The sequence below is a fragment of the Neovison vison genome, chromosome 5 (genome assembly GCF_020171115.1).
Source record: "Neovison vison isolate M4711 chromosome 5, ASM_NN_V1, whole genome shotgun sequence".
NCBI classification, from domain to species: domain Eukaryota; kingdom Metazoa; phylum Chordata; class Mammalia; order Carnivora; family Mustelidae; genus Neogale; species Neogale vison.
In genome coordinates, this window is record NC_058095.1 from 135,084,042 (window position 1) to 135,106,611 (window position 22,570).

At 39.4% G+C, this 22,570-nt stretch overlaps 1 protein-coding gene across 7 annotated transcripts in view; it reads right to left on the bottom strand.

The window, feature by feature from the left end:
- TBC1D4 (TBC1 domain family member 4) overlaps nucleotides 1–22,570 on the bottom strand; it is a 189,106-nt gene that overhangs the window by 73,062 nt on the left and 93,474 nt on the right. Inside the window, exon 1 of one of the 7 annotated variants that reach the window (XM_044249878.1) lies at nucleotides 4,377–4,525. The exons of 3 other annotated variants lie outside the window; for them this stretch is intronic. Coding sequence is in view for 2 of the 4 variants with exons in the window: in XM_044249876.1 (XP_044105811.1) it covers nucleotides 177–200 (24 nt within the window). In the remaining 2 variants the exon portion in view is untranslated. 3 more of the 7 variants (XM_044249877.1, XM_044249880.1, XM_044249876.1) reach the window with 3 other exon arrangements.

Below are 22,570 nucleotides of genomic sequence, written 5' to 3' on the forward strand. Positions count from 1 at the left end.
GCAGACAAACAAAATGTGATACATTCAAAGAATAGAATACAAATAATCATTTCTCACTTGGTTTACTACATGAACCTTTTAACTGGTGTCCCCTGCCTCCTTCAATCTACTCTCAAAAGCCAGAAGGAGCCTTTTTAAACTGAATTAGAATCCTTCTTAAATGTCATGTTACTTACCTGTAAATCCTCCAAGCTGCCCATTTCGTTAAGAATAAAAGATCCTTACAATACCCTAAGGACCCATGCCATCTGCATTCGACATGTGTATATAAGCACCACGGCTCCATGTCTTCTATACGACCTCTAGTCAACTTTGATTTTCATCTTGTCATCCTAACTCCACTTCCTATGACTTTACTCCTAAACTCCCTCTCACTCTGTTGCAGCCACACTGGCCTCGGAGCTATTCCTGGAACATGCCCCCACTCTTCTCCCTCAAGGGCTCTGAGCTCCACGCTCCTCTCCCAGTTCACTGCATGGCTCACTCCTTCATCTCATTCAATCCATATTCTAAGGCCACCTTGTAAGGCAGCAAGCACTCCCCACCCCAAAACACACACATAGCCAACATGCCCTGGGTTTTTTCCCTACTTCATAACTCTCTACCAGCACTTACCTCTTTTAACATCTTGTATAATTTATTTGCCAGAAAGTAGGCCCTAGGAGGGCAGGGATTTCTGTCTTTTGTGTTTTATTTTGTTTTCATTTTTTTCCTTGTATCCCAGAACCTAGAATGATTCCTGGTACAAAGTACATGCTTACGTTGGCCAAAAGAAAAAAAAAAAAAAATCGTGGGTGGGGGCTAATTCTTATCTTTGGAAAAAAGATTATATTCAGGGCTGTTTTACATTTAGGCATATATGGTATATCTTCAAATCTTCTAGAATCAATTCTGAAGTGGGAACTTCTCTTTCTCATAATTATTTGAGATATACTGCCAAAACACTCACAGTTCAAAATCATAAGAATTTCAGCTTGCTGGGGGGCACCTGGGTGGCTCAGTGGGTTAAAGCCTCTGCCTTCAGCTCAGGTCATGATCTCAGGGTCCTGGGATCGAGCCCCGCATCGGGCTCTCTGCTCAGCAGGGAGCCTGCTTCCCCTCTGCTCTGCCTGCTGCTCTGTGATCTCTCTCTCTGTCAAATAAATAAATAAAATCTTTAAAAAAAAAAAAAAAGGATTTCAGCTTGCTGGTCAAGTACTTCGTATGAAAGAATAAAGTCCAAATGCTGTAGTTTCAAGGACTACCCTGAACACCTGACCTGTCTCGGGAAAGAAGTCAGCTGTTTTTACTAACCCATGACCAGCAAACTTAGCCCTCTGTCACTTATTTATTTATTAGCCTTAGTATCTGACAAGGGCCAAAGCTAAGGAGGGTGAGCTACATATGCAACCCTGAAAAAAGCAAAATGATTCTGGGGCTCTTGGGTGGCTCAGCTGGTTAAGCGTCTGCCTTCAGCTCTGGTTCTGATCCCAGGGTCCTGAGATCAAGCCCTATGTTTGGCTCTCTGTTCAGCAGGGAGTCCACTTCTCCCTCTCCCTCTGCCCGCCGCAACACCTGCTTGTTCTTCTCTCTCTCTCTCTCTCTGTCAAATAAATAAACAAAATCTTAAAAAAAAAAAGAAAAGGCAAATGATTCTAGTGGCTGTTAGGCAAAACCCTAAGAGAGATGGATGCCTTCCCCTCACTAATCATATTTCATGAAATACTTTTCCATCTAATTTTGCAACCCAAGTGTTCCTAAATTTCCAAAGTGTCTCTGTAGACTGAAGAAGCATTATCTGTAGGATATTTTTTTGAACCTGCAGAATTTTGTTCTTGTTATAAATATGCAAACTATTATTAGAGTTATATCCTATCACCGAGACTACAAAGTTAATTCAACCTTCCATGTGTCAGTCCCTCTCTATTCCACGTTTGTATGCTTTCCCTAGATTGAGAGCTCTCCTACATGAGGAACTGATTAGGCGCTGAATTTCTAGAGTCTTACTGACACCTCCCGTGACCACAGGCAAAGGCTTAATACCTCAGTGTAATTCAGTTGATGACCCAGTTTACATAAGCAAAGCTTATCATCTTTCCTCAGCTGGGTTGGTCATTTCATCTTCCAATAATCTGCGTTAATTGCACCATGACACCCTCCCTCAGGTCACGACCGTCAACAGCTTTCAGTGACCCGGGATGCAGAGGGGTTCCACCTGCAGAACTGCAACCTCCAGCTCTGTTTCTGAGTCTCATTACGGGGCAAGCACACATAAACCATTATACAGCCCCTGCCCCCACACCTGGAGCCCACACCAGGAGAGAGACACTGATAAAGTAAGGTCAGTAAAATATCCATAGTGGGGAAATGAGTTGTAAGAGAAACATGAGAACCTATGAGGCATTTCACTTGAGGGGCCAATCAGAAGAAGCACAAGAAAAACAAAACTTGGTCCAGTACTTGCACATACATGTGATATTTTGGGAAAATGGCACTGTCCCCTAGGACAGTGTTAACTGACACATTTATATATACATTTCTATGTTTTTGAATGAATTTGAGTCTTTATATGTACTGCATCTTTCAACATCTCTTTTCTCCCCCTCTACTATTAGACTATTAAAAAAAAGATTTTATCGGGGCGCCTGGATGGCTCAGTGGGTTGACCCTCTGCCTTCAGCTCAGGTTGTGATCTCGGGGTCCTGGGAACGAGCCCTGCGTTGGGCTCTCTGCTCTGCAGGGAGCCTCCTTCCCCACCTTTCCTCTCAGCCTGCCTCTCTGCCTACTTGTGACCTCTGTCTGTCAAATAAATAAATAAAATCTTTAAAAAAAAAAATGATTTTTATCTATTTATTTATTTGACAGAGAAAAAGAGAGAGAGCAAGCAAGGGTAGCAACAGGCAGAGGGAGAGGCAGATGCTCTGCTGTGAGCAAGGAGCCCGATTAGGTGCAGGGCTTGATCCCAGGAACCCTGGAATCTTGACATGAGCCAAAGGCAGATGCTTACCGGACTGAGCCCCCAAGGAGCCCCCATACCACGAACTCTTCTTAAGTGAAGGACTGACTGGTGGGGATTTTGTCCTTACTAGAGCTCTTCCAACCGCTGGGAAAGTATTCTGTTCTCAGAAGAAACTGAGTGACTACTATCAGGAAACAGAAGAATAAATGGCACATTTGATCCAGGTTTAGAAAATTCCTGTTACTAACTTGAGATCTGGCATCCCCCCACAGACGGAAAGCCACAAGTTTTCCCTCTGCTCAGTGCTCACCCAGCCAGGAAGTGAGTGTTCGTGTCAGGAATGTCTCTCCAGATGCCATGGAGCACCTCAAACTACACCCTCTGGGTGCAGAATCTAGTTATTCACACTCCAGCTAGGGATAACATGAGGGCTCAGAATCTGATTATGTCTCATGGTAATGCCAAGTAAAAGCAAAGTTTTTGTTGTTGTTTTTAATGGTTTTATTTATTTACTTACTTACTTATCAGAGAGAGAGCACAAGCAGGGGGAGCAGCAGGCAGAGGGAGAGGGAGAAGCTGACTCCCTGCTGAGCAGAGAGCCCGATATGGGACTCCATCCCAGGGCAATGGGATCATGACCTGAGCCGGAGGCAGACGCCTAACCCACTGAGCCACCCAGGCGTCCCTAAAGGCAAGGTTTTTATTCTGTAGTAGCATATAATCTTGAACACAAAACAATGATGAAAAAGACTCTACCAAATAGAAACTAAGAGGTTTGTATTCCGTCGCCAGCTCTGCCAGGAATTTGCGCTATTCTGCATCCTAGAGCTTCCTCACCAGTCGAAGGGGGGAGGAAGGGCTAGGGAGATGGTCAATAAGACCTCATCTAGACCCAAATTTCTGTGAGTTTATTTTTGCACCAACGTCAATACAGGAGCAAGGAGATGGAAAACTCACGCTGATGTTAAACCAGAAATAATGTAAGTCATTGAAATGATCTATTTTCATTAAGGCACAATAGTCAATTCAACAAACAATAAATGAAAGGGCTTTTTTCAAATGTCTCATGATATTAAGAGAAAGCACAGTGCCACCTTAAGCCAGTATGCTGTTGTTACACCTTCCGTGACCTCACTAAAGAATTCAGACTCAAATATCAAAAAGCAGACAACAGCAATTCCTCATTCTAGAGGAGGAAAAAAGTTGCCGCTGGATCCCTGGATGTCATGCTGTAGTCTCTCATTAATTATCATAACTAGTCATAATTAATCATAATTATCAAATGTCATAATTCAAGAAATCCAAGTGTAGTATAAAAATTACACTCCACCTGACTTCAAAGGTAAACAAATTCTACAAGGACCACAAGTGATGTTTAAATGTCTAAGTAAATTCCAAAGAAAAATCTGGATAGTAAAGAAGTACTAGGGAAAGATACCTTTAGTCAGGAAGCCAGCTGAACGACGTTCTCCAAGAGCAGGGAGTATGCCAAACTGATCAAGTCCTGAGTAATAAGCTTTTTATCACACTTAAGAGGTTTTCTCTCTTTTTAAATAAGCCAGCAGTAATTCTGTTGTATTTGTTAAAGTCTGCGCTATCTCTATGCAGCCAATTATGAAAGTTCCCAGGAATAACCGTTATTGCTTCAAAAGTAAAGTATTTCCTGCCTCTGCAATCAGGAAACACACTGATTGTTCAGGACTAAAGAGCAGAAGTTTTAGCTTTCTTTAAAAAGAAACATTTTAAGTTTGATAACCACTGTCTTATGCTGCTTAACTAATCACAAGGGTCTCAGGCTTGTTAATGATGAAAACAAGAGAAGATTAGAGTATGATATCCTTTTTCCACAAAACATTGGCAAACCTCAGTAAACATTTAAAAATGATGAAAATATGAATATGAAAATGAGCTTAAGAAATATAACAAAAAAAAAAAAAACCTGGGTAAATTCTTTTACAATCGATAGGAGCTTAATTCCTTGACTCATTATTGATCATTTTATAATAGTTATAGTAGGCACAGAAAAATTTATATAAGTATGAAAAAGAGGGGGAAAGAATTTTTTAAAAGTTGAGAAAAAAACAATAGCAAACATTTGAAGTAAACCGAAAAGGCTACCTAATGAAAAGAACTAACGATTTAAACTAGTCTCAGTTCAAGAGAGACAGTATAGAAAAGAAACACATTTGCTTTGAAAATAAGATGTGCCTTTAGGAAGAAAGCAGATTTCCCTTCTAAGTATGTTATATTTACAGTATTAAGGGGCACCCAGCTAGCTCAGAGGGAAGAACATGCAATGCTTGATCTCAGGGTTGTGAGTTCAAGTCCCATGCTGGATACAGAGGTTACTTAAATAAATAAAACTAAAAATAAAAGAAGGTCAGCTCTGCATTTTGAGAAAAAAACGAATTTGGTCATTTAATGTTATAATTTCCATTTGGCTTTCAAAATCTCCTCTTCAACAAATGGAAAGTGATCAGAAGGTATGTCCATGCCATGAAATCACTTAGGTTAAAGAAACACTCCCCATTACCTGAGGGCACAGGAGGTTTTTCCAGGACCTGTTACTTTCGAAGCATGGTCTGTGTTGTCGTTTCTTTAAGGTGAGATTATCTGACAATCTCAATAAGAAATAAAACTGGTTTTTAAAAACCATCTTAATTTTATCTGAAAGTGCTTCAGCAATTCTTTGTATTCAGTTAAAATATAAATTATTATTATTTTAAGATTTTATTTATTTGACAGAGATCACAAGTAGGCAGAGAGGCAGGCAGAGCGAGAGGAGGGGAAGCAGGCTCCCTGCTGAGCAGAGAGCCTGACGAGGGGCTCGATCCCGGGACCCTGGGATCATGGCCTGAGCTGAAGGCAAAGGCTTTAACCCATTGAGCCACCCGGGAGCCCCTAAATTATTTTTTTTTAAGTTTTTTTTTTTTTTAAATTTACTTATTTGACAGAGAGAGATCACAAGTAGGCAGAGAGGCAGGCAGAGAGAGAAGAGGGAGCAGGCTCCCCGCCGAGCAGAGAGCCCGACGCGGGGCTCGATCCCAGGACCCTGGGATCACGACCCGAGCCGAAGGCAGCGGCTCAACCCAGTGAGCCACCCAGGCGCCCCACCTAAATTATTATTTTAAGGGAAATTTTGCACAGTAAAAAGAGGCCTGATTATCACTAGGTCTAGATTCAAAATCACTAGAGTAATGCAGGATTTTAAAATCACATAATTTTAAATCTAAAGGTGCCCTAACAGAATCACTGATCCCCACTATCTTGTTTTATAGATGTGGAAGCAAACTACTTACAACAAAAGTTACACCAATAAAGAACAACAGGATGAGATTACAGAATGGAGACTATTTAAAGCCAAAGAAAGCAGAATATCTCTGTGACGTAACACGACCGTCATCCAAGTTGTTTGGTTTTTGAGCCACATGGGCTCGAGTCAAGACGGTTTCCTCTCAGACCAGACTTTACTCCTTCGATATTCTTAGCCATTTTGCTCCAGACTCCTTTCTGGCTCAGCTTTTCTCTAAGTGCAGTTTCTTGGTGGTCTCTGAGTTAGCTCAAGCATCAAAGAGGGAAATTCTTAAAACCCTTCTGCTAAATTCTCCCCTCCCATTCTGTCTCCCTGCTCCCATCACCGAATACCGTTGCTGGAAGACAGGGCTTGTGCTTTTATGACTGTTCCAAATTTACAAATGCCCTCAATAGCGGCTGCGTTTGTGCTGGAGGGAAACAGCACGACAAGACAGAAGATAGGGTAGGGGGTAAGAACTGAGATGGTGGAAGATTGGCAAGGGCAGTCCTTTCAAAGTCCCTTTCAAAAAGTTAAATCATGGGACGCGTGGATGGCGCAGTTGGTTAAGCATCTGCCTTCCACCCAGGTCATGATCCCAGGGTCCTGGGACTGAGTCCCACATTGGTCTCCTTGCTCAGCTGGGAGCCTGTTTCTCACTCTGCAAGCTGTTCCTCCTGCTTGTGCTCTCTGCCTCTCTGGCAAATAAATACATAAAATTTAAAAAAAAAAAAAGTTAAGTCATTACTGAAATGTAAATTTGTCCCTAGTGTGGTATATTAGAAAGTACATAACATGAAGTTAGAGGCCTTGAGTTTGAAGCCCCATTCCAATATCTATTATTATCTGTAGTAAAGACACTATACATCTTTCTCAGACTTTGGTTTTCCACTCATCTGTAAAATAGGAATCACAATGTTGATTTCAGAGATCAAGTGGGAAAATTCAATGTGAAAATGTGCCTGACCCAGCCCTTGGACAATGAAAGCATTCTATAATGTTTAATGAAATCTACAATGCAAGCAGGATTTATACTGTAAAGAGACGGGAGAAGTAGGGAGCTGCTGATAAATTTTATGTACACACACACACACACACTGCCTTCACGAAATTTAAATTGCAGTGGAGGGATATAATAAATAAGTAAAATATAAAGGTTTCTAGATAGTGAAAATGGCCAAGGAGAAAAACAGTGCAGGGAACGGGGACAAAAAAAACTTGGAAGGGGAGGCAGAATAGTTGTAATTTCAGTGAAAGGACTCTCTATAAAATATTTGAGTAAAAACCTGAAGTCAGCAAGGAGGTGAGCCATACCGATATCTAGGGGAGGAACATTCCAGGCAGACAGAACACCAAGTACAAAGACCCTGACGGAGAAATGTGCCTGGCGTGTTCAGGGAACGGAGAGGAGCCAGTGTGGCTGGATGGGAGGGAGATTATCAAAGAGGCCACTGTGGGGAACAGGAGGCATGTCAATCATGCAGGGCCCTGAAAGGACTTTGGCTTCCACACGTGGTGAGACAGAAAGCCACTGTGGGGTACTGAGTTAGAGATTTAAAGGCTCCCATTGCTCTTGTATGGAGAAGAGATAGCCAGGGTGGTGAGCAGGAGCCACTGTCTCCATCCAGGCTGAGCTAACAGTGGTTCACAGTGGAGGGACAGACAGCAAGGGAAGTGGTGAGAAAATGGAAGTTTCTGGATATAATTTAAAAGGCACAGTCAAGATGATTTGTTGATGGATCTAATGTGGCATGTAAGAGAAGGAAAGCAGACATGAATGAATTTTATGGGTTTTGGCCACAGGAACCAGAAAAAGAGAGCTGCAGTGAAACAGGCTGTGGGTGGGGGATGCTTCGGAGAGCAAGAGCTTAGTTTTAGACATGTGAGTTTTGAGCAGCTTATAGGCATCTAAGGGGAGAGATATACATGAATGTAAATGTCCAAAGCTCAGGGAAGAGGACAAAGCAGATAAAGAAAATTTGGAAGACACTGAGTCTAGATGTCAGAGCCAGGCATAGATAGAGAGCTAGGCAAAGAGAGTATCTCTAGGGACCAAGCCCAGAGGCACACCATGTTTATAGTCTGGGAAATGCAAAGATGTGAGCAAAGGAAAATACAAGACCCAGGGTCAAAACCAGCAGAGAATGGTATTCTGAGCCAAGTCAGAAAAGTTTTCAAGAAGAAACGGGTAAACAACATTAAGAGGATAGGTGACTTTGACAATAAGGGCAAAGCTCTTACTGGAGTAGGTTCCAAAGAAAACTCCAGGAACAGAATCCAAAACACTAGGTGCAGGAAACCTATCAGGGCAGCAGCTGGAGGTACAAAAAGTGAGTCAAAAGAGGGTTTTCTCATAGATATAAGAAATGACAGCTCTAAGAGAGAACATCCTATAGTGAAAGGGAAACAGATGATCTGGAGAAACAAGACAGAATTGCTAGCCATGTCCTTGAGTAGGTAAGAGGAGGCAGCATCAAGGGCACAATGGAAGAGTCTGAACTGACCCAGGGATATGGACAGTCCACCTCAAAGGGAAAGGCCAACTGTAAAGGCACAGGTGCAGGAAGATGGGGTGGGGGGGCATGGAGAATTTCTCCTCTGACTGCCGTAAGTTCCTAAGTAAAATAGAAGGAAGGACCATCAACTGAAGCCATGATGGGGATGAAGATCAGCCGTGTATGGGACCACGGTGCAATTCGAGGCTGACTACAGGCAAAATAGTGAAGTGAAATTATCTTCAGACCTCTCAGGCCACCCTTTCTATGCTCTGATGATGTTGCATGTGACCCCTACAACCCCTTCATGGGAAAAACGTGCACTTTAATCTAAGGCTGAACTTGAGAACTCACATATCAGGTGAAATTCAGGAACCTAATAAAGGATTTCTACAAAAAACCTAAACTTAACATCATAGTTACTGGAAAGTAACTCAAAACATTCCCACTAAGATCAAGCACAAGGCAAGGATGTCCCCTCCCACCACTCCTCTTTTTAATATCAGTCCTTGCTAATGCAATAGGGAAGAAAAGGAAACAAAAGGTATAAATTTTGGGTAGGAAGAAATAAGACCGTCTTTGTCCTTAGATGACATAATTGTCAATGTAGAAAATCTGAAAGAATAAAAAAAACAAAAACAAAAGAAAAAAAAACAAACAAACAGAAAACCTCACTCTCCCAGAATAAGTAATGATATCAAGGTTGTAGAATAAAAAGTTCATATACACAAGTCATTTGCTCTGCTATATGCCAGCAATGAACAAGGGGAATTTGAAATTAAAAGAAAATACTATCTACATTAGCAGCCCCCAAAATTAAACACTTAGGAATAAATCTAACAAGATATGTGCAAAGTTTATATGGGGAAAACTACAAAACTCTGATGAATCTAATGAAAGAAAAACTAAATAAATGGAGAGATCATCCATATTTAAGATTAGAAAGACTCAGTATTGTCCAGAGGTCAGTTCTTCCCAACTTGATCTACAGATTCTATTCAATCCCAATCAAAATCCCAGAAACTTATTTTATCAACATTGATAAACTGATTCTAAAATTTATATGGAGAAGCAAACAACTCAGAATAACCAAGACAATACTGAAGAAGAGCAAAATTGGAAGACTGACACTTTCCAACTTCAAGACTTACTGTATAGCTACGGTAATGAAGATAATGTAGTGTTAGTGAAAGAACAGACGAATAGATCAATGGGGCAAATAGACAGCCTAGAAATAAACCCACATAAATATAGTCAGGTGATCTCTGACAAAGTAGTAAAGAAAACACAATGGGGCAAAGATGGATTCTTTAATATATGGTACTGGAACTGGACATGCAAAAAAAAAAAATTCCTCTAGCCACAGAATACACCATTCACAAACTCAATGAACTCAAAATGGATTATATACCTATATGCAAAATGCAAACATATAAAACTCCAAGAGGATAGCATAGGAGATTTAGATGACATTAGGTATAGTGATACCTTTTTAGATACAAAAGAAATAGATACAACATGAAAGAAGAAAGAAAGTAAGTTTAGATACAACCTTTTAAGATACAACATGAAAGAAATAATAAGCTAGACTTTATTAAAATTAAAAACTTCTACAAAAGACATTATTAGGAAAGCTATAGACTGGGAGAAAATAATTTGCCAAAGATATTCTGCTACAGGACTAGCATCCAAAATATACAAAGAACTCTTAAAACTTAAGAAACAAACAACCTGATTTAAAAATGACCAGAGACCTTAATAGACACCTCATTTAAAAAAGATAAATAGAAAGATTTTTCCATACAGAAAGATTGCACTAGGGAAATGTAAATTACATCAACAGTGAACTACCACTACCTAGCTATTAGAATGGCCAAAATCTGGAACACTACCAACACCAAATGCTGGTAAGGACGTGGAGCAGAGGAAATGCTCGTATACTGATGGTAAGAATGCAAAATGGTATAGCGGCTTTAGAAGAGTTTGGTGATTTTTTTACAAGGTAAAAATGCTAGTTTTTAACAAAACTAAACATACTCTTAAACTACTATAGAGCAATCACTCCTTAGCATTTACTCAAAGGAATTGGAAACATCTCTGCACACAAAAACCTGTGCACAGATATTTATAGAAGCTTTATTCATTATTGAACTTGGAAGCAACCAAGATGTCCTTCAGTACATGAAAGGATAAATTGTGGTACATCCAGACAATGGAACATTATTCATTGCCAAAAAGAAATGAGCTATTAAGCCATGAAAAGGCATGGAGAAACCTTAAAGGCATATTAATAAGTGAAAGAAACCAATCTGAAAAGGCTACATGCTGTATGATTCCAACTCTATGACATCCTGGAAAAAGCAAAACTAGGGAGACCAAAAAAAAAAAGGGTGGGAGGGGACAAGGACGGTAACTGGGCAGAGTACAGAGAGTTTTAGGGCAGTGAAAATCCTCTGTATGGTATTATCATGATGGATATACATCAATATAAACTTGTTCAAACCCAAAGAATGTACCACACCAAGAATGAACCCTAAAGCGAACTATTTACTTGGAGTCATCACGATGTGTCAATGCAGGTTCATCCTCCAGGTAATAAACACACCATTCTCACAAGTCATGCTGATAATGAGGGTAGCTGTATACGTGAGGAGCAAGGGTGTGGAGAATCTCTGTTCCTTCCTCTCAATTTTATTCTGATCCCCAAATTTAAAAATTGTCTTAAAAAAAAAGAAAAGTCCAATACCATTTGTATTTGTTCTGGGAAACACTAGAGGGAGCTTTCCTACATAAACTAGTTTACCTAAGGTGGGGGATAAAAGGGAAAAAAAATATTAAGTCTTTTTTAATACTGAAAAAAATTGCCACTGATTGTAAGACTACTGCTCCCATTCTGACCTACAAAATTAAACAGTGGAAAATAAATTAATGGATACTTTAACCGACTGTTAAGTTTGGCAATAAAATTAGTAAGTCTTCAAATAAAAGAATGAAAAAAGGAGAGTATATCAAAATCAGTACTTGATAACCTTGACTCTGTTAGATATTTTCAAACAAGACACAATAAACAGGAAGAAAGACAGGTCTTGGTCCATTATCATGATACATGAAAGTACAAAGCCATCTAAACAAAATGCTAAAACTGGACACTTAGTAAGTGATCTTAACTTGTGAAATGCCCGAACTAATGAGGGGAGGACTTTTTGAGCAAAGCTTAGTTGAGAAATGGAATGGGCCTGGGGAAAAGAGGGAAGGGAGCAAAGGCCAAACCCAGAGGGACCCGGACATGACGAGCTCTGGCTGAGATCGGTAGATAAAGCTGTAATATTACCAGGAAGAAGAAGGAAAAAAAAAAAAAGAAAAAAAAACAGCATGCCTTTCTCAGAAAACTATTTTTGTCCTGGCCTTCTGTATGACTTCAGATATTTATACCACCGCATCAGAATTTTTCGCCTTGCAAATGAAAATATTATATCCTTGAACTTTTTTTCAGAGTCATCAGTTATCTGTACTAAATGTGCATAGGTCTCCCTTCTTCAAAGAAGAAAAGTCCTAATTGCTGGCTACTCTAGGATAAAAAGGAAAACATACATTCACTTCTTTCTGATATTAGGTTGGAAAGAAAGGCAATAGTAAGCAACCAGAAGCCTAAGCCCTGACCTCAAGCAGCATTTAGGAGGGTGAGAGAAAGGAACTTGCATACAGTGATTATTCATGCTGGAGTTCCAGATGGCACTACCCCAACCCTGGAGTAGAATTCAATTCCTGCAAACAATGTAAGTGTAATGGAGGGGCCCAACACGGTTGCTCCTGGTACCATGAAAAATCAGTACATACAATAAAATCTTACAGCAACACTTGCATTTCTGGCCCTCATTCTCTCTTCTTATTTGTGACTATAGCGAAGATCACGTGGAAACGTTTCTGATCAGAGAATACTTTTTTCCAGAGCTGATACTAGCTTTTTAAAGATATTCTTCTTTGTTCATTAAATATCAAAGACTCCCTTCCCACCCCCACCTCACGCGCCTTGTGTGGACTGGCTAAATGAAACCAGATAAACAGCATATAATCATTTAGGTGACTCAAACCCATTTTTGATTGACTGTGGGAAACAACAGGAAGTTTGAGCCTTTGAGAATCTTGAAGAAAATACCCACTCTGTGCACCTCATGGACATTGGTAGAAACCAGATTAATAAATACAGTACTTCCAAAGCAATAAACCTCTACCTTTGAAGTCTCCAAAATGTCACCATGTTGCCTAAAAGCCACCTGGAAGAGTGCCCTGCCTTTGCCCTAAAAAGTGCCCTCTAGACAGAGATCACCTATCCCCTTCAACACAACTCAATCACATGACACCATTACCTTTCAATTAACTGATCTTCCATGATTTTGTTAAGAATTCAACTTTGGGAACTCAATATATCAAAGCTCCCCCACCTCCCACCAAAACAAGTATTTTTACTTATCAAATTTCTTTATTTATTCTTATATCTTTATTTATATTTTTATTTATTTATTTATAGAAAAATATAGATCTATATATTTATTTATATATTTATTTGTATTTATATTTAATCTTATATCTTATTCTTTATTTACTCAAATTTTTACTTACTCAAATTTAAACATCTAACTGCCAAATTTTAATTCCTTGAAGAAAACTCTCACTTTAGAATTTTAAATAGAATATGTGACACTGAAACATTTTTCATGATAGAATAGTCTTCATTTTCTAATACTCAAAAGGCTTCCTTCTCTCTATTAAATGAATTTATGATTACAGCCAATGCTTCAGTGCTGACATTACAATCAACATAATTGAGGATAAGAAAAATTTAGGAAATTTGTTCAATGGCTATTAATAATTTGCCTGTATAGTATGATAATGTGGCCAGAATTCATTTTCATAAATACTCAAAAAAGGAAATCTGAGCTGTGTCTTGGCAAAATTTCTAACTTCAAAGTCAGAAAGCAAATTTAAAGCAAACTAGTGATCCTTGTTTTTTTAATACATGGACTGCTTTCAAGAAAGGATAAGATGAGGGGTACTTCAGTGGCTCAGTCGGTTAAGGGTCTGCCTTGGGCTCAGGTCATGATCCCAGCGTCCTGGGATTGAGCCCTGCATCAGGTTCCCTGCTAAGTGGGGAGCCTGCTTCTCCCTCTCCCTCTCCCTTCTGCTCTCCCTGCTTATTCTCTCTCTCTCTCTGTGTCAAACAAATAAAGAAAACCTTTTAAAAAAAGATAACATTATTCTTACCATAAGTCATTTGTGAATGATCTATCAGCTGAATTAGGCATTGCTTTTATCTAAATAGCACCAGCTTTAATTTAGGACAAATGGTTCTAGAGGATGTTGTCAATCCTTGCATCCTCCTGTTGGTCCAATCTCTCCAGCCCCCACAAAGTAGACCACAATGCACTCACATTAAAGTCCAGTGCACAGTGCAGGTTTGTTTTAAAACATCGTCACATTATTTTTTTTTAAAGATTTTATTTATTTATTTGACAGAGAGAGATCACAAGTAGGCAGAGAGGCAGACAGAGAGAGAGAGGAGGAAGCAGGCTCCCTGCTGAGCAGACAGCCTGATGCGGGACTCGATCCCAGGAGCCTGAGATCATGCCCTGAGCCAAAGGCAGCGGCTTAATCCACTGAGCCACCCAGGCGCCCCACATCGCCACATTATTAAGTATCAAAGACGAAGGTTCCTTCTATCTTCTTGTTCTGAATTTGAGAGGCCTTGACCCCATGATCCAAAATAGTGGCAAATGAATCCCAGGCAGCAGGACATGAAGAAAGAATGAATATGGAGGGAAAAAGAAAAAAAAAGGAAAAAAAAAAAGCAAGGGGCATGGCCCCCACAACACACACATACACACACACACACACACACACACAAATAATGAACACTTTCATTAAAAAGCTGCCACACAAAAACTCTACTTACATCCCACTGGTCAAAACTAGAGGAATTCCTAGCAGCAAGAAAGGCTAAGAAATGTAGTCCTGACTCTGAATGGCCATGTACCTAGAGCAGAATTCTATTACTAAGGGAGAACAGAAATCAGGAACAAAAGGCCATAACTGTCAACGATCCATCAGAGAAAAAGCATCAGGCAGAGCTCTTCAACAAAGAAAACACTAGGGATAGATATGTCAGAGTATTTAAATCATGTAATCATTCTGAAAAGAAAGGGCTCACATCAAAGCTGCAGAAATAGGCCCTTAATAAAGATAAGACTGATCTAGGGTGCCTGGGGGGCTCAATCAGCTAAGTGTCGACCTTTTGTTCAGGTCGTGATCCTGGGGTCCTGGGATCGAGCCCTGCTTTGGGCTCCCTGCTCAGTGGGGAACCTGCTTTATCCTCTGCCCCTCTCCCTGCTGGTGCGAGCACTCTCTCTCTCACGTAAATAAATAAAAAATCTTTAAAAAAAAAAAAAAGATAGGACTGGTTCAATTGTTCTAAAATTTTCCCAAGCTGAAGAAACCAAACCCCTTCTGATGAACCCTCAAAGACAGTCATAGGACTATAACTTCTACTCAAATATAATAAAGCACTTGTGATCATTGTATCAGTAAGCTGCACCTACGTACCTCACTGAAATTTTTAAGTATTTTTTCCAAAGATAGTCATGTTAGTCTGGCGGCCTTTATGTAAACTTTTATATGTCTATAGAGATAGCAATGGGACAGTAATCCACAAATAACCACCAAAAACCTATTTCAAACGGTGATAGGTTCCCACCTGTATTAATCTGGTGCAAACACAAAGCAATCAAGACCAATTAATAAATAAAATTAATATAAAATAAATTCTTAATTATGTTTCATCTTGATTGATTCTAGTATAACAAACACAGGGAACAGTTACCTTTTAAATCAGCATTTATCTCATTACAAGAATTTACTGAGCAGCTGGGAGTTAGCTGTGTTGTCTGTAACTTTGTATTTTAATCTATTGGATTATGTATTATATAGATGCCTAATTTCATAAGCAGTATGCAGTAGGTATAATATAAACATTTGTGGCTGATTTAAAGTGTGAACATTATACCTTCATCGTAACACAGGAGGGTCCTCCTGTTCCTCCCCAGCTGCTAAACATCAAAAACTAATCCCAAGGTGGAGTGGAGCACCCTGAACTTCCAAACAGAGTGAGGCAGCTCAATGTCAAACATGCCCCACATTGCCTCTGGGAAATACAGCACTTATGAGAGCTGAGGTCCTACAAGAATACCTGCTATAGCCATTTGCTTTTGTACTTTTTTTTACAACCCCTCAAAAAGGAGAGGTCTCTGCATGTGCTCTCTACCTACAAAAGCATTCTTTTCAATCATGTAGAACTGTCTAGTCTTTATTGGTTATCTCCTAGTCACAAGCGGCTAGTAGGCACCTGAGATGAGCCTAGGACAACAAAGGAAAAAATTTTTAAATTTTAAAGTAGTTTCAATTAATTTACGTGCACATTTTAAAACAGATTCCCTGTTCAGGTACTGGAAAACTTTAACATATGATTGGAACAAATTGTGTATGCCAATCTTTTTTCTCAACTGTTAAGTTGAGAAATGAACTCTAATGAACTCTAAATATAGATACAGTATTTCCAGTGCAAATTTAGCTTCTGAATTGAGATGTGCTGGAAATGTAACATACCTAGTGAATTTCAAGAACTTCCTACCAAAATGTAATATATATCTCATTAATAATTTTTTTATTCTGATTACATGTCTAAATTATAACATCTTGGATATAATGGGTTAAAGAAAATATATCAGAATTAATTTCACCTGTTTGTTTTGCCTTTTTTTTTTAATTTTATTTATTTATTTGACAGAGAGAGAAAGAGATTACAAGTAGGCAGAGAGGCAGGCAGGGTGGGGGGAGAGCAGGCTCCCTGCCAAGCAGAGAGCCCGATGCGGGGCTCGATCCTAGGACCCTGAGATCATGACCTGAGACAAAGGCAGAGGTTTAACCCACTGAGCCACCCAGGCGCCCCCTCTTTTTGCTTCTTTTAATACAGTTATTAGAACGCTTTAAATACATATATGGCTCACATTATATTTCAATCGAATAGCATTGCTTTCAAATCTAGAATTCTAATTCTGTTCTCCACATATTCTTCAAAATCAAATTACATGACATGAACTCTATGCAAATCCTATCCTAAATTCTTTAAGTAGAAATGATCTCACTCTCACTCAATACCATACAGTAAGCACTAAATAAATATTTATTAGATGAACTGCTAAAACATTGTTTTTATCCTCATGATACTTATTACATTCTGATCTGTATATAATCCATCTTCTTGCTTTGTGTCTCCTATAAGATTCTAAATTCCTTGCCTAGTACTCTCTCTTATCTCATTATGTATTTCCTGGGTACACAGTCTGTCAACTTCCCTGAACTACTCTTTCTCATCTACTGCTCCCCATCATTTAAACCATTTCTAAACTTATCACCAGTGAACTAACATACTCCTTTCTGGACAGCCCTGAAGCATTGCATCAAATCAACCTGACAGGAAATTTCTAGTGTCTCAAATATTCGACTCCAATTGGGCAAAATGAAAAGATGAAGGAAAAAAAATAGTAATAACAACAATAAACAGAAATAAAAACCTACTGCAAATCATGCAAATATGGGACCAAAGACGTGAAAATTGAATTACAATAAAAGACTCTCTTGGGGCGCCTGGGTGGCTCAGTGGTTAAGCCTCTGCCTTCGGCTCGGGTCATGATCTCAGGGTCCTGGGATCAAGCCCCGAGTGGAGCTCTCTGCTCAGCAGGGAGCCTGCTTCCCCCTTTCTCTCTCTGCCTGCTTCTCTGACTACTTGTGATCTCTGTAAAATAAAATCTTAAAGAAAAAAAAAAGACTCTCTTACACAGATACCCATTAAATGGTTTTCTTATGATTTATCTACAAGTCTGTGGGTTGGCTCAGAAAAAAGAATTTAAGGAAGAATATTCCTTCAGGAATGCCTGGGTGGCTCAATTAGTTAAGCGTCTGCCTTTGGCTCAGGTTATGATCCCACGGTCCTGGGATTGAGTCCCACATCAGGCTTCCTGCTCAGCAGGGAGCCTCCCTCTCCCTTTGCCTGCTGCTTCTCCTGCTTGTGCTCTCTCTCTCTGGCAAATAGATGAAATCTTTTTAAAAAAAAAGAATATTCCTTCAACATTTCTGAAGTAAACAAACAAAAATAATGTTTAAATTTAAAAACAAATTCCAGGGGCGCTTGGGTGGCTCAGTGGGTTAAGCCTCTGCCTTCGGCTCAGGTCATGGTCTTGGGGTCCATGGGATCAAGCCCCGCAGCATCGGGCTCTCTGCTCAGCAGGGAGCCTGCTTCCCCCTCTGTCTCTGCCTGCCTCTCTGCCTACTTGTGATCTCTCTTTCGCTCTGACAAATAAATAAAATAAAATAAATGAAAAATAAAACAAATTCCAGTATGGTTTATAGAACCTATGAAAAAATCTTTTGAAACCTCTTTGCCCTTATTGAATATTTCTAGAAATTTTGATGACCTGTAAATACTGGATAAACACATATGCTCTCTTTTAGACTAGTGAATAGAATGACGAACAAAAAATCACTAATAAATCCTCTAGGTAAACTGTCTCAAGGGCGTATCAGCAGCTGGCAAGGAGTCCTGAGAGAACACAGAACAAGGTAGAAGAATGAAGCCACTCTGCTCTTCAGCCTAGGAGCCCTTTGGCCCACAGTTTCCCCTAACTAACACGACTCCCCTCAGTGAAACTTCCCTCCCCCGCCCTTTCTGAGGAGTCCTTGACTCTTACAGCCCAGTAATAGCAACACAACCCTCCACATCACCCAAAGCACTCAGGGCTTCCCCGGGAAGAGCACTCAACACTGCTATATTTAGCCATCCCAAGGCATCTCTCTCCCACAGCTGTCTCTCACACCTATCCGATCCCCAGCATGAGGCTTACCACATATGGCTCACACTTAATACATGTTTGCAAAACGAATGAATGAATGAATGGATGAGCAAACAAATCAAAGAGAAAACGGTGACTCTGCTCACTTACCTAATCAGAATACTAAACAGGTTCTTGCCTGAACTCAAGAGTGTTTTCACTTGGGAAATCAGTATGAATGAAATTACGGAGGCCATCTGAGAAGCAAGTGCCCACTCCAAAAAGAAAAGCTGATAAGAGCCTTTGCATGACCGTTGCGAATTTAACTACATGAACAATCTGTAACTGAATATCCGGGAAAGTTAGCTCTTTCTAACTAATATTTGCTATGCACTTTCTGTACTTTCTAATTAAGAATAGCTAACATTTATCAAGTACTTGTTATACTCCAAGCACTGTTCTAAATGCTTTATATATTTTATCTCCTTTAATCCTCGGAACCATCCTTTGAGATAATTCTATTATTATCGTCATTGTACTGATAAGAAACTGTCCTAGATTCTGCAAATGTACCTAACCCACTCACTAAATCATCTTCACTGAATCAAGAAAGTGAAGATGACAATTTTCAATATTGCCAGAAGGATGAGATCAAAGACCATGAGATTATCCTAAAAACTGACATCAGAACGCTCACATCCATGAGTGTGCTGGCTTGTGATGAACAATGTGCACCATAAAGCCACCATGTCCGGCAATGGCCTTCAACAATCTACAGTATTTCTATAAAAATCACTGTAATTCCATCTTCTAAGGCTTATTCATAAATACCAGAAAGAAAACAAAAGGATTAGGAAAGCTGTCCCCATAGGGCTGAATTATCAAACGTCTGATATCAACATCTACTCAGTCAAGTTACCAGTATCACCTTCTTCAACAAGTAGGATTGAATGACCACATTAAAGCATCTGGCACTAAATTTATTTTTTTTTAACATTTTACTTACTTATTTGACAGACAGAGATCACAAGCAGGCAGAGAAGCAGGCAGAGAGACAGGAAGGGAAGCAGGCTCCCGGTGAGCAGAGAGTCCAATGCAGGGCTTGATCCCAGGACCCCAGGATCACGACCCCAGCCGAAGGCAGAGGCTTTAACCCACTGAGTCACCCAGGTGCTGGCACTAAGTTTAAATCACAAATCATAACTATCATTTAGCATCTCTAAAAAAGAATGCACTATAAGAAGTTTGTTTTTTGTTTTTTTTTTAAAGATTTTATTTATTTATTTGACAGACAAAGATCACAAGTAGGCAAAGAGGCAGTCAGAGAAAGGAGGAAGCAGGCTCCCTGGCTGAGCAGAGAGCCCGATGCGGGGCTCGATCCCAGGACCCCGGGATCATGACCTGAGCCGAAGGCAAAGGCTTTAACCCACTGAGCCACCCAGGCACCCCACTATAAGAAGTTTTTAAGAACACATTATATAGGTTGGGTTATGGACATTGGAGAAGGTATGTGCTATGGTGAGTGCTGTGAAGTGTAAACCTGGCGATTTACAGTCCTGTACCCCTGGGGCTAATAACACATTATATGGTAATAAAATATTTTTTAAAAAGAACACATTATATACTTCTTATATAGTTTCACATGTTTTTATAAAAATGACACGTGCTATAAAATAATATGGTTTTTATGTTGCTTTTTTGTTTTTAATGACACAGCCTCCCTTTCAAAGAATAAAGTCTTAAAGACAAATACATATAAGGAAATACCCAGGCAGAGATTACCACTACTGAAATTTTAGTGAACACTCCTCTAGACAGCTCATGTGCACATGTATTAGTACAGGTATAAAAAAAAATTTTTTTTTATTTTGCTTTTAACTGAGAACTCTTAGTGATGAAGAATACAGTGACCACCAGTAGTGTTTGGTACCAGTAGGGGGTCTGGGTGGCTCAGTTGGATAAGCATCTGCCTTAGGCTCAGGTCATGATCTCAGAGTCCCGGGATGGAGTCCCACATCGGACCCCCTGCTCAGCAGGCAGTCGTGTTCTCCCTCTGCCCCTCCGCCCCACTCCTGCTCTCTTCCCTCTCTCTCTCTCTCTCTCTTTCTCCCAAAAATAAATTTTAAAAATCTTTAATTTAAAAAAAAAAAAAGAGCCAATACATTGATTCATAGTAAGGCGCAAGCAGTTTTATCTACCTTTGCTTTTGTACCAGCTGTGCAAATGTCAACATAGTGAGAAGAACATATAGTCTTTACATTACGAAGAAATTGGTTGGGAGCCCCACTGAGAGTATCTTAGGGAGCCCACAGTTCTGCAAGCACATCTGAGACCCGTGGTAATAGAATATTCCACCATGCCCACAGTAATAAAGTACTTAACATTGACTTCATCTCCACTGCATTTAATTATCTACTAAACTTATGGATATATAAGCCATAATCAAGATACAATGCCTTCCAAAATTGTTCATACAGGCTCCAATGTGTGCTCCTCAATTTACTAGCTGAATAGCCTTATTCAAATTTATATTTAACTTCTCTACAAATGTAGGTTTCTTTCCTGTAAAAAACGGTTTAATGACACCTATTCAAATGATTGCTGTAAGGATTAGAGAGTATATATGCTTGGTGCCTAATAAGTGCTCACCAAAGGTAATCATTGTTGCTTACCATCTATTCTGGGTCCAACTATTTTGGATTTTTTTTTCTTTTTTAATTGATATTGCAATATGGCAGACTCTTCTTCTCATCCTTCAAACAGGGCAGTGATATGCTTATTTGAATCCTATCTTTATGACAACTTGAACCATAGGATAGATTGTCGCGAATATCCACCCGCCCCACAACAGCCTGGACCTTCTTCTGTCAGTTATCTACCCTGCAGCCAAAATGAATTGTAAACAACCTTGAAAGGAGATTTAGAAAAAAAGACAGAAGCATTAATCATAGTTTTTATGTTTCATATTAAAGTCACAACCACATCTCTTTCCTGTGTACTTTTATTAACCTCAGAGGCTACTATTAAAATTTTCTTTCTTTTTTTGCATCTTCAGAAAAAGCAGTCTATAACATACTAGTTCATAGAAAAGCTTAGTTTTATTTTACTATTGTATTTCCAGAGTTGATTTTCATTTTTTTCTTTATTTAGCATAGCTATTTTATTTATTTGTGATTTTTTAATTTAAATTCTAGTTAGTTGATGGTTTTCATTTTTTTAATGTTGTAGACTATGAGACAAACTTAAGCAAACTAAATACTGTAGAATTAAAAATAATTAATCATTCCATAATTTTAAGAAATCATTCATCAATTCAGGAATAACAAGTATTATAATTTATAAACCCAATTTTAAAAATGCAATCAATTACGTTATAGTCTGATTAGACCAAATATAGGCCAAATACCAATTTTAGGCATCAAGACAATTGTGACAGATGGAGATATGGGACAGCAGAAAATGTGGGCAGAAAAGTTCTGAAAGTTAACAAATTCTAAAAGAAAGACTGTGGAAAAGTATTAGCAGATCAGAAATCTGGGTTCCTAGAAGTCACAAAAGGAATAAATCCAGAACATGATTGATTAAGCCAAAAACTTAAAATGAAAAGGTCCAGAGGTGAAATGGAAAGTCAAGTCTAATGGTCAGAAGGTTCTGTATCCAGGAGATGAGAAACAAGTCTATGTCGAGAGATCAGAATGTGAAATCAACTGAGACATGGCTTTCTCTCACTAACCCAGCATCAAGTTTCAAGAATGTTCATAAGATGCTACCCATTCTGACACAGGGGACTCCTCTTGTCATCTTTTTTTTTTTTTTTTAAGATTTTATTTATTTATTTGACAGAGATCACAGGTAGGCAGAGAGGCAGACAGAGAGAGAGGAGGTAACAGGCTCCCTGCTGAGCAGAGTCCGATGCAGGGCTCCATCCCAGAACCCTGAGATCATGACCTGAGCTGAAGGCAGAGGC